Source organism: Hypanus sabinus, chromosome 27 (genome assembly GCF_030144855.1).
Source record: "Hypanus sabinus isolate sHypSab1 chromosome 27, sHypSab1.hap1, whole genome shotgun sequence".
NCBI lineage: Eukaryota > Metazoa > Chordata > Chondrichthyes > Myliobatiformes > Dasyatidae > Hypanus > Hypanus sabinus.
The window spans coordinates 3,963,469-3,981,528 of NC_082732.1; the positions used below are offsets into that span (position 1 = coordinate 3,963,469).

At 40.6% G+C, this 18,060-nt stretch overlaps 1 protein-coding gene across 1 annotated transcript in view; it reads right to left on the reverse strand.

Moving 5' to 3' along the window:
• The window catches only part of LOC132381897 (mucin-2-like), a 141,491-nt gene that overhangs the window by 34,006 nt on the left and 89,425 nt on the right, over positions 1–18,060 (reverse strand). The window contains exons 21-33 of the mRNA XM_059951608.1: positions 17,578–17,601; positions 16,030–16,053; positions 14,783–14,806; positions 13,235–13,258; positions 11,988–12,011; positions 10,440–10,463; positions 9,215–9,238; positions 7,667–7,690; positions 6,420–6,443; positions 4,872–4,895; positions 3,647–3,670; positions 2,099–2,122; positions 719–838 (exon numbers count right to left, since the gene is read on the reverse strand). Of these exons, the coding sequence (XP_059807591.1) occupies positions 719–838; positions 2,099–2,122; positions 3,647–3,670; positions 4,872–4,895; positions 6,420–6,443; positions 7,667–7,690; positions 9,215–9,238; positions 10,440–10,463; positions 11,988–12,011; positions 13,235–13,258; positions 14,783–14,806; positions 16,030–16,053; positions 17,578–17,601 (408 nt within the window). The remainder of the gene's footprint in view (positions 1–718; positions 839–2,098; positions 2,123–3,646; positions 3,671–4,871; positions 4,896–6,419; positions 6,444–7,666; positions 7,691–9,214; positions 9,239–10,439; positions 10,464–11,987; positions 12,012–13,234; positions 13,259–14,782; positions 14,807–16,029; positions 16,054–17,577; positions 17,602–18,060) is intronic.

Sequence of the window (18,060 nt, forward strand, 5' to 3'; positions counted from 1 at the left end):
AATGCATTACATCAAGTTGCATATCAGAGCGTAATGTGTTACGCAATCTCTGATGAGCTGTTAAGTTTCTGTAATGCATCTAATCCAATGGTGGCTACTGACAAGAACAATATCCCCTCAACTCCAGACCTGATCCTGACCCCTTCACACGTGCTTCGTATACCCTCTCCTCAATAAACCTCCGGTTTTTGTTATTATCAGCTTATTATCAGTATCACAATTGTCATACAAAAGAACGTATACTTTTTTTTGGTTTCTACTGAATTTAGAACTCTTGCTTGCTAATGATATGAAAATTTCACATTGTTGTCTTTGTTCCTTACAGGAAAATTTTGTTCCTGAGTTCTGACTAGCTTGCTTCCAAATGCCTCATTTAGGTCAGATGTGGATGAACCCAATAACCGATTCTCCATTTCTTCCCCTCTCGGCTGTTTCCTCCTGTTACTGTGGCTAGCTTTTCCACTGCGTGTCACTTTCTCATGATTTCAGTCTTCAGCTGATAGTGATTGTTAATAAAACAATTCTAAATCTGATCGATTTGCGACAACTGTCCCCTGAAAATCTGTTCGCTGAAAACTCCAATCACCATGCAAGACACAGTTCCCCAACTACCCTTAGCATAGCAAAGAACAAAATATATTCCATCTGAATCAGACCTGGGGGGTTCTCAAAGACTGGCAAATACAAGTAGCAAATTTTGTTTGCTAAGCAGACCCACTCTCTCTTTCAAGGTTATTCAAGTCAAAGAACTCTTGATGTTGTCTTATGGAGCAGTTAAAATTTGCAACATTTAGGATTTGAAGGATGTACTCACTGGGAACTGCAGTAGAACTAGAACCTAAAAGCAGAAAAAGTCAATTTATTTAATTAGAATCTGAAATGCATTGACAGTTAATAACAGTTAACTGTTACACTGCTAAACCGTGGAGCCCTCAAATTGTACTGCATGTTCACCATTTACCTCGGGCCACTGATCCAGAGAGGAGGTTAAACATTCTTGCTGCAAAAGAACGGTCAAATAAGGCTTCCTTAACGTTGGGGTGACTAGAATCCTGGTCTACATGACCACTTTGGAGTTAAATGAATTTGCAACCTCATTCTATCCCATCCCAGCCACAGGGAATTTTGTAAATATGTCTGCATAAAGCATGTTCTACAAGTATGCACAGACAAGGAGTGATTGATAAGTTCATGGCCTAAGATAGAAGGAGTCAATTTTACAAAACCTAGCACATTTATTTTTCCTACATTTACACACTTAGTCCAGCAGTCATGGAGCATTCAGATCCCTTCTTTGTAGAAGTCGGCATCTTGGACCTCCAGAAGTGGCCCACAGCAGGCTTGAGTAACTGCAAGGGGTGATTGATCAGTTTGTGTCCTTGGGTAGAAGGAGATGACTTATTAACTCCAAACTTTCTGCATTTTCACCCAAAGAGTTGAACTACACGTGTATGTAATGAGAGCTGTATAACTCATCTCCTTCATTCTTAGGCCAAGAACTTATCAATCACCCCTGCTGTGGACCACTTGGAGGTCCTAGAGGCTCTCAATACATGCACTCTTTGAGTGATAATGCAGAACCTTTGAAGTTAATAACTCACCTCCTTCCGCCTTAGGCCACTAGCTTATCAATCACCCTGCTGTGGACCACTTCTACAAGGATGGATCCATATGCTCCACGACTGCTGGACTAAATGTGTACATGGAGGAGGGGTCTATGTTGAAAAATAAATCTGCTGGGTTTTCAAAAATTGACTCCTTCTACCTTAGGCCACAAAGTGATCAATCACCCCTTGCAGTTCACAAAATGTTGCTTTCAAACAACAGTCAGTTAAAGTAACCACTTGGAACTGGCGAAAGGGGAATGAAACGGCATTGGAGTCCACTTGACCCATGAAATTCCTGCTCTGAATGACCCAGAAAATAACTGACTGGTTGATGATCTAAATGCATCCAATCTTTGCAGAAGGAAAATTTGTAGCTGTGTTTCACATTAATTATAATCAAGGAGCTCTCTTGAAATACAAATGATGAGGCTTGACAGAGCCTTTTTACTGCAGTCACAGTTACGCGTTTAGAAGAGGAAGGATATACTCACTTGTAGTTGTAGTAGGAGCAGTACCTTAAAGCAGAAAGAAAGAAGTTCAGTTAATTATAATTCGGAAATTATTATCTGTTTATATATGTCAATCGTCACTCAGCCATAATGTGGGAGAAAGCAACATGTAGAAGAAGCTGGAGGAACTCAGCAGGTCGGGCAGCATCCATGGAAATGAGCAGTCAACGTCACGCTCTGAAACACTGACTGCTCGTTTCCACGGATGCTGCCCGACCTGCTGAGTTCCTCCAGCTTGTTGTACGTGGTTCCTTATCCCCAGAATCTGCAGTGCACTTTGTGTTCATAACGTGGGGGAGTCTTTTCTCTGTCCATAAGGGCATCAATGTCACCCACGGCACCACAAAACAGGAGTGGGAGTAAGGCATTCTCAATCCCAAAGAATTGTACGGTAAGGAGTGTTCAAGAGAGCAGTTACTCAAATTTTGGACAATATACTTGTGAGCATTGATAGCTATAGGGAGAAGGAGGCAAAGTGAATGATCAACTCTGAAGACATTAAATCAGCTGACAGTCAAGCATTTCTTTTCAGACATGTTCTGAAATTAGTAATCACCATTGGCCCCTTCAGTATTGAAGCTGCTGACTGACGTGGATAATAAGAAATACATTAATATGAAATGCATTTTTTGAATGTGCTCATCTGCTGTCTTTATAAGCAGAATATACATGCAGAAATATATTTGGTATCAGAATGCATTACATCAAGTTGCATATCAGAGCGTAATGTGTTACGCAATCTCTGATGAGCTGTTAAGTTTCTGTAATGCATCTAATCCAATGGTGGCTACTGACAAGAACGATATCCACTCAACTCCAGACCCGATCCTGACCCCTTCACACGTGCTTCGTATACCCTCTCCTCAATAAACCTCCAGATTTCGCTATTATCAGCTTATCATCAGTATCACAATTGTCATACAAATGAACGTATACTTTCTTTTGATTTCTACTGAATTTAGAACACTAGTGTGCCAATGATATGAAAATATTGCAAAGTTGCCTTTGTTCCTTACAGGAAAATTTTGTTCCCGAGTCCTGACCAGCTTGCCTTCAAATGACTCAATTATGTCAGATGCAGTTGCACCCAATAGCCGATTTTCCATATCTTCCTTCCTCAGCTGTTTCCTCATGTTACTGTGGCTAGCTTTTCCAGGGTGTCACTTTCTCATGATTTCAGTCTTCACCTGATACTGATCGTTCCTAAGACAATGCTAAATCTGATCGATTTGTGACCACTGTCCACTAAAAATTTGTTCACTGGAAATTCCAATCACCAATCAAGATACAGTTCCCAAACTTCCCTTAGCACAAGAATGAACTAAAAAGTATTTCTTCTGAAACAAACCTGGGAGTTCTCAAAGACTGACAATTACAAGCAGCAATTATTGTTTGCTGAGCAGATACAGTCTCTCTTACAAGGCTACTCAAGTTAAAAAAAACTCTTCAAACTAGACACGATGTTGTTCAATGGAGCATTTGAACCGCAGCTAAAATTTGCAATATTTAGGATTTGAGGGATGTACTCACTGGGAGCTGCAGTAGAACTAGAACCTAAAAGCAGAAAAAGTCAATTTATTTAATTAGAATTTGAAATGCATTGACAGTTATTAACAGTCAACTGTTACACTGCTAAACCGTGGAGCCCTCAAATTGTACTGCATGTTCACCATTTACCTCGGGCCACTGATCCAGAGAGGAGCAAAAGAATGGTCAAATAAGGCTTCCTTAACGTTGGGGTGACTAGAATCCTGGACTGCATGACGACTTTGGAGTTAAATGAAAACCTCATTCTATCCCATCCCAGCCACAGGGAATTTTGTAAATATGGCTGCATAAAGCATGTTCTACAAGGGTGCACAGACCAGGAGTGATTGATAAGTTCATGGCCTAAGATAAAAGGAGTCAATTTTACAAAACCTAGCACATTTATTTGTCCTACATTTACACACTTAGTCCAGCAGTTCTGGAGCATTCGGATCCCTTCTTTGTAGAACTCGGCATCTTGGACCTCCAGAAGTGGCCCACAGCAGGATTGAGTAATAGGAAGGAGATGACTTATTAACTCCAAACTTTCTGCATTTTCATTCAGAGTTGAACTACACGTGTATTTAATGAGAGCTGTATAACTCATCTTCTTCATTCTTAGGCCAAGAACTTATCAATCACCCCTGCTGTGGACCACCTGGAGGTCAAAGAGGCTCTCAATACATGCATTCTTTGAGTGATAACGCAGAAACTTTGAGTTAATAACTCACCTCCTTCTGCCTTAGGCCACTAGCTTATCAATCACCCTGCTGTGGACCACTTCTACAAGGATGGATCCATATGCTCCACGACTGCTGGACTAAATGTGTACATGGAGGAGGGGTCTATGTTGAAAAATAAATCTGCTGGGTTTTCAAAAATTGACTCCTTCTACCTTAGGCCACAAAGTGATCAATCACCCCTTGCAGTTCACAAAATGTTGCTTTCAAACAACAGTCAGTTAAGGTAACCACTTGGAACTGGCGAAAGGGGAATGAAACGGCATTGGAGTCCACTTGACCCATGAAATTCCTGCTCTGAATGACCCAGAAAATAACTGACTGGTTGATGATCTAAATGCATCCAATCTTTGCAGAAGGAAAATTTGTAGCTGTGTTTCACATTAATTATAATCAAGGAGCTCTCTTGAAATACAAATGATGAGGCTTGACAGAGCCTTTTTACTGCAGTCACAGTTACGCGTTTAGAAGAGGAAGGATATACTCACTTGTAGTTGTAGTAGGAGCAGTACCTTAAAGCAGAAAGAAAGAAGTTCAGTTAATTATAATTCGGAAATTATTATCTGTTTATATATGTCAATCGTCACTCAGCCATAATGTGGGAGAAAGCAACATGTAGAAGAAGCTGGAGGAACTCAGCAGGTCGGGCAGCATCCATGGAAATGAGCAGTCAACGTTACGCTCTGAAACACTGACTGCTCGTTTCCACGGATGCTGCCCGACCTGCTGAGTTCCTCCAGCTTGTTGTACGTGGTTCCTTATCCCCAGAATCTGCAGTGCACTTTGTGTTCATAACGTGGGGGAGTCTTTTCTCTGTCCATAAGGGCATCAATGTCACCCACGGCACCACAAAACAGGAGTGGGAGTAAGGCATTCTCAATCCCAAAGAATTGTACGGTAAGGAGTGTTCAAGGGAGCAGTTACTCAAATTTTGGACAATATACTTGTGAGCATTGATAGCTATAGGGAGAAGGAGGCAAAGTGAATGATCAACTCTGAAGACATTAAATCAGCTGACAGTCAAGCATTTCTTTTCAGACATGTTCTGAAATTAGTAATCACCATTGGCCCCTTCAGTATTGAAGCTGCTGACTGACGTGGATAATAAGAAATACATTAATATGAAATGCATTTTTTGAATGTGCTCATCTGCTGTCTTTATAAGCAGAATATACATGCAGAAATATATTTGGTATCAGAATGCATTACATCAAGTTGCATATCAGAGCGTAATGTGTTACGCAATCTCTGATGAGCTGTTAAGTTTCTGTAATGCATCTAATCCAATGGTGGCTACTGACAAGAACGATATCCACTCAACTCCAGACCCGATCCTGACCCCTTCACACGTGCTTCGTATACCCTCTCCTCAACAAACCTCCAGATTTCGCTATTATCAGCTTATCATCAGTATCACAATTGTCATACAAATGAACGTATACTTTCTTTTGATTTCTACTGAATTTAGAACACTAGTGTGCCAATGATATGAAAATATTGCAAAGTTGCCTTTGTTCCTTACAGGAAAATTTTGTTCCCGAGTCCTGACCAGCTTGCCTTCAAATGACTCAATTATGTCAGATGTAGTTGCACCCAATAGCCGATTTTCCATATCTTCCTTCCTCAGCTGTTTCCTCATGTTACTGTGGCTAGCTTTTCCAGTGTGTCACTTTCTCATGATTTCAGTCTTCACCTGATACTGATCGTTCCTAAGACAATGCTAAATCTGATCGATTTGTGACCACTGTCCACTAAAAATTTGTTCACTGAAAATTCCAATCACCAATCAAGATACAGTTCCCAAACTTCCCTTAGCACAAGAATGAACTAAAAAGTATTTCTTCTGAAACAAACCTGGGAGTTCTCAAAGACTGACAATTACAAGCAGCAATTATTGTTTGCTGAGCAGATACAGTCTCTCTTACAAGGCTACTCAAGTTAAAAAAAACTCTTCAAACTAGACACGATGTTGTTCAATGGAGCATTTGAACCGCAGCTAAAATTTGCAATATTTAGGATTTGAGGGATGTACTCACTGGGAGCTGCAGTAGAACTAGAACCTAAAAGCAGAAAAAGTCAATTTATTTAATTAGAATTTGAAATGCATTGACAGTTATTAACAGTCAACTGTTACACTGCTAAACCGTGGAGCCCTCAAATTGTACTGCATGTTCACCATTTACCTCGGGCCACTGATCCAGAGAGGAGGTTAAACATTCTTGCTGCAAAAGCACGGTTAAATAAGGCTTCCTTAACGTTGGGGTGACTAGAATCCTGGTCTACATGACCACTTTGGAGTTAAATGAATTTGCAACCTCATTCTATCCCATCCCAGCCACAGGGAATTTTGTAAATATGGCTGCATAAAGCATGTTCTACAAGGGTGCACAGACCAGGAGTGATTGATAAGTTCATGGCCTAAGATAAAAGGAGTCAATTTTACAAAACCTAGCACATTTATTTGTCCTACATTTACACACTTAGTCCAGCAGTTCTGGAGCATTCGGATCCCTTCTTTGTAGAACTCGGCATCTTGGACCTCCAGAAGTGGCCCACAGCAGGATTGAGTAATAGGAAGGAGATGACTTATTAACTCCAAACTTTCTGCATTTTCATTCAGAGTTGAACTACACGTGTATTTAATGAGAGCTGTATAACTCATCTTCTTCATTCTTAGGCCAAGAACTTATCAATCACCCCTGCTGTGGACCACCTGGAGGTCAAAGAGGCTCTCAATACATGCATTCTTTGAGTGATAACGCAGAAACTTTGAGTTAATAACTCACCTCCTTCTGCCTTAGGCCACTAGCTTATCAATCACCCTGCTGTGGACCACTTCTACAAGGATGGATCCATATGCTCCACGACTGCTGGACTAAATGTGTACATGGAGGAGGGGTCTATGTTGAAAAATAAATCTGCTGGGTTTTCAAAAATTGACTCCTTCTACCTTAGGCCACAAAGTGATCAATCACCCCTTGCAGTTCACAAAATGTTGCTTTCAAACAACAGTCAGTTAAAGTAACCACTTGGAACTGGCGAAAGGGGAATGAAACGGCATTGGAGTCCACTTGACCCATGAAATTCCTGCTCTGAATGACCCAGAAAATAACTGACTGGTTGATGATCTAAATGCATCCAATCTTTGCAGAAGGAAAATTTGTAGCTGTGTTTCACATTAATTATAATCAAGGAGCTCTCTTGAAATACAAATGATGAGGCTTGACAGAGCCTTTTTACTGCAGTCACAGTTACGCGTTTAGAAGAGGAAGGATATACTCACTTGTAGTTGTAGTAGGAGCAGTACCTTAAAGCAGAAAGAAAGAAGTTCAGTTAATTATAATTCGGAAATTATTATCTGTTTATATATGTCAATCGTCACTCAGCCATAATGTGGGAGAAAGCAACATGTAGAAGAAGCTGGAGGAACTCAGCAGGTCGGGCAGCATCCATGGAAATGAGCAGTCAACGTCATGCTCTGAAACACTGACTGCTCGTTTCCACGGATGCTGCCCGACCTGCTGAGTTCCTCCAGCTTGTTGTACGTGGTTCCTTATCCCCAGAATCTGCAGTGCACTTTGTGTTCATAACGTGGGGGAGTCTTTTCTCTGTCCATAAGGGCATCAATGTCACCCACGGCACCACAAAACAGGAGTGGGAGTAAGGCATTCTCAATCCCAAAGAATTGTACGGTAAGGAGTGTTCAAGAGAGCAGTTACTCAAATTTTGGACAATATACTTGTGAGCATTGATAGCTATAGGGAGAAGGAGGCAAAGTGAATGATCAACTCTGAAGACATTAAATCAGCTGACAGTCAAGCATTTCTTTTCAGACATGTTCTGAAATTAGTAATCACCATTGGCCCCTTCAGTATTGAAGCTGCTGACTGACGTGGATAATAAGAAATACATTAATATGAAATGCATTTTTTGAATGTGCTCATCTGCTGTCTTTATAAGCAGAATATACATGCAGAAATATATTTGGTATCAGAATGCATTACATCAAGTTGCATATCAGAGCGTAATGTGTTACGCAATCTCTGATGAGCTGTTAAGTTTCTGTAATGCATCTAATCCAATGGTGGCTACTGACAAGAACGATATCCACTCAACTCCAGACCCGATCCTGACCCCTTCACACGTGCTTCGTATACCCTCTCCTCAATAAACCTCCAGATTTCGCTATTATCAGCTTATCATCAGTATCACAATTGTCATACAAATGAACGTATACTTTCTTTTGATTTCTACTGAATTTAGAACACTAGTGTGCCAATGATATGAAAATATTGCAAAGTTGCCTTTGTTCCTTACAGGAAAATTTTGTTCCCGAGTCCTGACCAGCTTGCCTTCAAATGACTCAATTATGTCAGATGCAGTTGCACCCAATAGCCGATTTTCCATATCTTCCTTCCTCAGCTGGTTCCTCATGTTACTGTGGCTAGCTTTTCCAGGGTGTCACTTTCTCATGATTTCAGTCTTCACCTGATACTGATCGTTCCTAAGACAATGCTAAATCTGATCGATTTGTGACCACTGTCCACTAAAAATTTGTTCACTGGAAATTCCAATCACCAATCAAGATACAGTTCCCAAACTTCCCTTAGCACAAGAATGAACTAAAAAGTATTTCTTCTGAAACAAACCTGGGAGTTCTCAAAGACTGACAATTACAAGCAGCAATTATTGTTTGCTGAGCAGATACAGTCTCTCTTACAAGGCTACTCAAGTTAAAAAAAACTCTTCAAACTAGACACGATGTTGTTCAATGGAGCATTTGAACCGCAGCTAAAATTTGCAATATTTAGGATTTGAGGGATGTACTCACTGGGAGCTGCAGTAGAACTAGAACCTAAAAGCAGAAAAAGTCAATTTATTTAATTAGAATTTGAAATGCATTGACAGTTATTAACAGTCAACTGTTACACTGCTAAACCGTGGTGCCCTCAAATTGTACTGCATGTTCACCATTTACCTCGGGCCACTGATCCAGAGAGGAGCAAAAGAATGGTCAAATAAGGCTTCCTTAACGTTGGGGTGACTAGAATCCTGGACTGCATGACGACTTTGGAGTTAAATGAAAACCTCATTCTATCCCATCCTAGCCACAGGGAATTTTGTAAATATGGCTGCATAAAGCATGTTCTACAAGGGTGCACAGACCAGGAGTGATTGATAAGTTCATGGCCTAAGATAAAAGGAGTCAATTTTACAAAACCTAGCACATTTATTTGTCCTACATTTACACACTTAGTCCAGCAGTTCTGGAGCATTCGGATCCCTTCTTTGTAGAACTCGGCATCTTGGACCTCCAGAAGTGGCCCACAGCAGGATTGAGTAATAGGAAGGAGATGACTTATTAACTCCAAACTTTCTGCATTTTCATTCAGAGTTGAACTACACGTGTATTTAATGAGAGCTGTATAACTCATCTTCTTCATTCTTAGGCCAAGAACTTATCAATCACCCCTGCTGTGGACCACCTGGAGGTCAAAGAGGCTCTCAATACATGCATTCTTTGAGTGATAACGCAGAAACTTTGAGTTAATAACTCACCTCCTTCTGCCTTAGGCCACTAGCTTATCAATCACCCTGCTGTGGACCACTTCTACAAGGATGGATCCATATGCTCCACGACTGCTGGACTAAATGTGTACATGGAGGAGGGGTCTATGTTGAAAAATAAATCTGCTGGGTTTTCAAAAATTGACTCCTTCTACCTTAGGCCACAAAGTGATCAATCACCCCTTGCAGTTCACAAAATGTTGCTTTCAAACAACAGTCAGTTAAGGTAACCACTTGGAACTGGCGAAAGGGGAATGAAACGGCATTGGAGTCCACTTGACCCATGAAATTCCTGCTCTGAATGACCCAGAAAATAACTGACTGGTTGATGATCTAAATGCATCCAATCTTTGCAGAAGGAAAATTTGTAGCTGTGTTTCACATTAATTATAATCAAGGAGCTCTCTTGAAATACAAATGATGAGGCTTGACAGAGCCTTTTTACTGCAGTCACAGTTACGCGTTTAGAAGAGGAAGGATATACTCACTTGTAGTTGTAGTAGGAGCAGTACCTTAAAGCAGAAAGAAAGAAGTTCAGTTAATTATAATTCGGAAATTATTATCTGTTTATATATGTCAATCGTCACTCAGCCATAATGTGGGAGAAAGCAACATGTAGAAGAAGCTGGAGGAACTCAGCAGGTCGGGCAGCATCCATGGAAATGAGCAGTCAACGTTACGCTCTGAAACACTGACTGCTCGTTTCCACGGATGCTGCCCGACCTGCTGAGTTCCTCCAGCTTGTTGTACGTGGTTCCTTATCCCCAGAATCTGCAGTGCACTTTGTGTTCATAACGTGGGGGAGTCTTTTCTCTGTCCATAAGGGCATCAATGTCACCCACGGCACCACAAAACAGGAGTGGGAGTAAGGCATTCTCAATCCCAAAGAATTGTACGGTAAGGAGTGTTCAAGGGAGCAGTTACTCAAATTTTGGACAATATACTTGTGAGCATTGATAGCTATAGGGAGAAGGAGGCAAAGTGAATGATCAACTCTGAAGACATTAAATCAGCTGACAGTCAAGCATTTCTTTTCAGACATGTTCTGAAATTAGTAATCACCATTGGCCCCTTCAGTATTGAAGCTGCTGACTGACGTGGATAATAAGAAATACATTAATATGAAATGCATTTTTTGAATGTGCTCATCTGCTGTCTTTATAAGCAGAATATACATGCAGAAATATATTTGGTATCAGAATGCATTACATCAAGTTGCATATCAGAGCGTAATGTGTTACGCAATCTCTGATGAGCTGTTAAGTTTCTGTAATGCATCTAATCCAATGGTGGCTACTGACAAGAACGATATCCACTCAACTCCAGACCCGATCCTGACCCCTTCACACGTGCTTCGTATACCCTCTCCTCAACAAACCTCCAGATTTCGCTATTATCAGCTTATCATCAGTATCACAATTGTCATACAAATGAACGTATACTTTCTTTTGATTTCTACTGAATTTAGAACACTAGTGTGCCAATGATATGAAAATATTGCAAAGTTGCCTTTGTTCCTTACAGGAAAATTTTGTTCCCGAGTCCTGACCAGCTTGCCTTCAAATGACTCAATTATGTCAGATGTAGTTGCACCCAATAGCCGATTTTCCATATCTTCCTTCCTCAGCTGTTTCCTCATGTTACTGTGGCTAGCTTTTCCAGTGTGTCACTTTCTCATGATTTCAGTCTTCACCTGATACTGATCGTTCCTAAGACAATGCTAAATCTGATCGATTTGTGACCACTGTCCACTAAAAATTTGTTCACTGAAAATTCCAATCACCAATCAAGATACAGTTCCCAAACTTCCCTTAGCACAAGAATGAACTAAAAAGTATTTCTTCTGAAACAAACCTGGGAGTTCTCAAAGACTGACAATTACAAGCAGCAATTATTGTTTGCTGAGCAGATACAGTCTCTCTTACAAGGCTACTCAAGTTAAAAAAAACTCTTCAAACTAGACACGATGTTGTTCAATGGAGCATTTGAACCGCAGCTAAAATTTGCAATATTTAGGATTTGAGGGATGTACTCACTGGGAGCTGCAGTAGAACTAGAACCTAAAAGCAGAAAAAGTCAATTTATTTAATTAGAATTTGAAATGCATTGACAGTTATTAACAGTCAACTGTTACACTGCTAAACCGTGGAGCCCTCAAATTGTACTGCATGTTCACCATTTACCTCGGGCCACTGATCCAGAGAGGAGGTTAAACATTCTTGCTGCAAAAGCACGGTTAAATAAGGCTTCCTTAACGTTGGGGTGACCAGAATCCTGGTCTACATGACCACTTTGGAGTTAAATGAATTTGCAACCTCATTCTATCCCATCCCAGCCACAGGGAATTTTGTAAATATGGCTGCATAAAGCATGTTCTAAAAGGGTGCACAGACCAGGAGTGATTGATAAGTTCATGGCCTAAGATAAAAGGAGTCAATTTTACAAAACCTAGCACATTTATTTGTCCTACATTTACACACTTAGTCCAGCAGTTCTGGAGCATTCGGATCCCTTCTTTGTAGAACTCGGCATCTTGGACCTCCAGAAGTGGCCCACAGCAGGATTGAGTAATAGGAAGGAGATGACTTATTAACTCCAAACTTTCTGCATTTTCATTCAGAGTTGAACTACACGTGTATTTAATGAGAGCTGTATAACTCATCTTCTTCATTCTTAGGCCAAGAACTTATCAATCACCCCTGCTGTGGACCACCTGGAGGTCAAAGAGGCTCTCAATACATGCATTCTTTGAGTGATAACGCAGAAACTTTGAGTTAATAACTCACCTCCTTCTGCCTTAGGCCACTAGCTTATCAATCACCCTGCTGTGGACCACTTCTACAAGGATGGATCCATATGCTCCACGACTGCTGGACTAAATGTGTACATGGAGGAGGGGTCTATGTTGAAAAATAAATCTGCTGGGTTTTCAAAAATTGACTCCTTCTACCTTAGGCCACAAAGTGATCAATCACCCCTTGCAGTTCACAAAATGTTGCTTTCAAACAACAGTCAGTTAAGGTAACCACTTGGAACTGGCGAAAGGGGAATGAAACGGCATTGGAGTCCACTTGACCCATGAAATTCCTGCTCTGAATGACCCAGAAAATAACTGACTGGTTGATGATCTAAATGCATCCAATCTTTGCAGAAGGAAAATTTGTAGCTGTGTTTCACATTAATTATAATCAAGGAGCTCTCTTGAAATACAAATGATGAGGCTTGACAGAGCCTTTTTACTGCAGTCACAGTTACGCGTTTAGAAGAGGAAGGATATACTCACTTGTAGTTGTAGTAGGAGCAGTACCTTAAAGCAGAAAGAAAGAAGTTCAGTTAATTATAATTCGGAAATTATTATCTGTTTATATATGTCAATCGTCACTCAGCCATAATGTGGGAGAAAGCAACATGTAGAAGAAGCTGGAGGAACTCAGCAGGTCGGGCAGCATCCATGGAAATGAGCAGTCAACGTCACGCTCTGAAACACTGACTGCTCGTTTCCACGGATGCTGCCCGACCTGCTGAGTTCCTCCAGCTTGTTGTACGTGGTTCCTTATCCCCAGAATCTGCAGTGCACTTTGTGTTCATAACGTGGGGGAGTCTTTTCTCTGTCCATAAGGGCATCAATGTCACCCACGGCACCACAAAACAGGAGTGGGAGTAAGGCATTCTCAATCCCAAAGAATTGTACAGTAAGGAGTGTTCAAGGGAGCAGTTACTCAAATTTTGGACAATATACTTGTGAGCATTGATAGCTATAGGGAGAAGGAGGCAAAGTGAATGATCAACTCTGAAGACATTAAATCAGCTGACAGTCAAGCATTTCTTTTCAGACATGTTCTGAAATTAGTAATCACCATTGGCCCCTTCAGTATTGAAGCTGCTGACTGACGTGGATAATAAGAAATACATTAATATGAAATGCATTTTTTGAATGTGCTCATCTGCTGTCTTTATAAGCAGAATATACATGCAGAAATATATTTGGTATCAGAATGCATTACATCAAGTTGCATATCAGAGCGTAATGTGTTACGCAATCTCTGATGAGCTGTTAAGTTTCTGTAATGCATCTAATCCAATGGTGGCTACTGACAAGAACGATATCCACTCAACTCCAGACCCGATCCTGACCCCTTCACACGTGCTTCGTATACCCTCTCCTCAATAAACCTCCAGATTTCGCTATTATCAGCTTATCATCAGTATCACAATTGTCATACAAATGAACGTATACTTTCTTTTGATTTCTACTGAATTTAGAACACTAGTGTGCCAATGATATGAAAATATTGCAAAGTTGCCTTTGTTCCTTACAGGAAAATTTTGTTCCCGAGTCCTGACCAGCTTGCCTTCAAATGACTCAATTATGTCAGATGTAGTTGCACCCAATAGCCGATTTTCCATATCTTCCTTCCTCAGCTGTTTCCTCATGTTACTGTGGCTAGCTTTTCCAGTGTGTCACTTTCTCATGATTTCAGTCTTCACCTGATACTGATCGTTCCTAAGACAATGCTAAATCTGATCGATTTGTGACCACTGTCCACTAAAAATTTGTTCACTGAAAATTCCAATCACCAATCAAGATACAGTTCCCAAACTTCCCTTAGCACAAGAATGAACTAAAAAGTATTTCTTCTGAAACAAACCTGGGAGTTCTCAAAGACTGACAATTACAAGCAGCAATTATTGTTTGCTGAGCAGATACAGTCTCTCTTACAAGGCTACTGAAGTTAAAAAAAACTCTTCAAACTAGACACGATGTTGTTCAATGGAGCATTTGAACCGCAGTTAAAATTTGCAATATTTAGGATTTGAGGGATGTACTCACTGGGAGCTGCAGTAGAACTAGAACCTAAAAGCAGAAAAAGTCAATTTATTTAATTAGAATCTGAAATGCATTGACAGTTATTAACAGTCAACTGTTACACTGCTAAACCGTGGAGCCCTCAAATTGTACTGCATGTTCACCATTTACCTCGGGCCACTGATCCAGAGAGGAGGTTAAACATTCTTGCTGCAAAAGCACGGTTAAATAAGGCTTCCTTAACGTTGGGGTGACTAGAATCCTGGTCTACATGACCACTTTGGAGTTAAATGAATTTGCAACCTCATTCTATCCCATCCCAGCCACAGGGAATTTTGTAAATATGGCTGCATAAAGCATGTTCTACAAGGGTGCACAGACCAGGAGTGATTGATAAGTTCATGGCCTAAGATAAAAGGAGTCAATTTTACAAAACCTAGCACATTTATTTGTCCTACATTTACACACTTAGTCCAGCAGTTCTGGAGCATTCGGATCCCTTCTTTGTAGAACTCGGCATCTTGGACCTCCAGAAGTGGCCCACAGCAGGATTGAGTAATAGGAAGGAGATGACTTATTAACTCCAAACTTTCTGCATTTTCATTCAGAGTTGAACTACACGTGTATTTAATGAGAGCTGTATAACTCATCTTCTTCATTCTTAGGCCAAGAACTTATCAATCACCCCTGCTGTGGACCACCTGGAGGTCAAAGAGGCTCTCAATACATGCATTCTTTGAGTGATAACGCAGAAACTTTGAGTTAATAACTCACCTCCTTCTGCCTTAGGCCACTAGCTTATCAATCACCCTGCTGTGGACCACTTCTACAAGGATGGATCCATATGCTCCACGACTGCTGGACTAAATGTGTACATGGAGGAGGGGTCTATGTTGAAAAATAAATCTGCTGGGTTTTCAAAAATTGACTCCTTCTACCTTAGGCCACAAAGTGATCAATCACCCCTTGCAGTTCGCAAAATGTTGCTTTCAAACAACAGTCAGTTAAAGTAACCACTTGGAACTGGCGAAAGGGGAATGAAACGGCATTGGAGTCCACTTGACCCATGAAATTCCTGCTCTGAATGACCCAGAAAATAACTGACTGGTTGATGATCTAAATGCATCCAATCTTTGCAGAAGGAAAATTTGTAGCTGTGTTTCACATTAATTATAATCAAGGAGCTCTCTTGAAATACAAATGATGAGGCTTGACAGAGCCTTTTTACTGCAGTCACAGTTACGCGTTTAGAAGAGGAAGGATATACTCACTTGTAGTTGTAGTAGGAGCAGTACCTTAAAGCAGAAAGAAAGAAGTTCAGTTAATTATAATTCGGAAATTATTATCTGTTTATATATGTCAATCGTCACTCAGCCATAATGTGGGAGAAAGCAACATGTAGAAGAAGCTGGAGGAACTCAGCAGGTCGGGCAGCATCCATGGAAATGAGCAGTCAACGTCACGCTCTGAAACACTGACTGCTCGTTTCCACGGATGCTGCCCGACCTGCTGAGTTCCTCCAGCTTGTTGTACGTGTTTCCTTATCCCCAGAATCTGCAGTGCACTTTGTGTTCATAACGTGGGGGAGTCTTTTCTCTGTCCATAAGGGCATCAATGTCACCCACGGCACCACAAAACAGGAGTGGGAGTAAGGCATTCTCAATCCCAAAGAATTGTACGGTAAGGAGTGTTCAAGGGAGCAGTTACTCAAATTTTGGACAATATACTTGTGAGCATTGATAGCTATAGGGAGAAGGAGGCAAAGTGAATGATCAACTCTGAAGACATTAAATCAGCTGACAGTCAAGCATTTCTTTTCAGACATGTTCTGAAATTAGTAATCACCATTGGCCCCTTCAGTATTGAAGCTGCTGACTGACGTGGATAATAAGAAATACATTAATATGAAATGCATTTTTTGAATGTGCTCATCTGCTGTCTTTATAAGCAGAATATACATGCAGAAATATATTTGGTATCAGAATGCATTACATCAAGTTGCATATCAGAGCGTAATGTGTTACGCAATCTCTGATGAGCTGTTAAGTTTCTGTAATGCATCTAATCCAATGGTGGCTACTGACAAGAACGATATCCACTCAACTCCAGACCCGATCCTGACCCCTTCACACGTGCTTCGTATACCCTCTCCTCAATAAACCTCCAGATTTCGCTATTATCAGCTTATCATCAGTATCACAATTGTCATACAAATGAACGTATACTTTCTTTTGATTTCTACTGAATTTAGAACACTAGTGTGCCAATGATATGAAAATATTGCAAAGTTGCCTTTGTTCCTTACAGGAAAATTTTGTTCCCGAGTCCTGACCAGCTTGCCTTCAAATGACTCAATTATGTCAGATGCAGTTGCACCCAATAGCCGATTTTCCATATCTTCCTTCCTCAGCTGTTTCCTCATGTTACTGTGGCTAGCTTTTCCAGTGTGTCACTTTCTCATGATTTTAGTCTTCACCTGATACTGATCGTTCCTAAGACAATGCTAAATCTGATCGATTTGTGACCACTGTCCACTAAAAATTTGTTCACTGGAAATTCCAATCACCAATCAAGATACAGTTCCCAAACTTCCCTTAGCACAAGAATGAACTAAAAAGTATTTCTTCTGAAACAAACCTGGGAGTTCTCAAAGACTGACAATTACAAGCAGCAATTATTGTTTGCTGAGCAGATACAGTCTCTCTTACAAGGCTACTGAAGTTAAAAAAAACTCTTCAAACTAGACACGATGTTGTTCAATGGAGCATTTGACCCGCAGCTAAAATTTGCAATATTTAGGATTTGAGGGATGTACTCACTGGGAGCTGCAGTAGAACTAGAACCTAAAAGCAGAAAAAGTCAATTTATTTAATTAGAATTTGAAATGCATTGACAGTTATTAACAGTCAACTGTTACACTGCTAAACCGTGGAGCCCTCAAATTGTACTGCAAGTTCACCATTTACCTCGGGCCACTGATCCAGAGAGGTGGTTAAACATTCTTGCTGCAAAAGAACGGTCAAATAAGGCTTCCTTAACATTGGGGTGACTAGAATCCTGGACTGCATGACGACTTTGGAGTTAAATGAAAACCTCATTCTATCCCATCCTAGCCACAGGGAATTTTGTAAATATGGCTGCATAAAGCATGTTCTACAAGGGTGCACAGACCAGGAGTGATTGATAAGTTCATGGCCTAAGATAGAAGGAGTCAATTTTACAAAACCTAGCACATTTATTTTTCCTACATTTACACACTTAGTCCAGCAGTCGTGGAGCATTCGGATCCCTTCTTTGTAGAA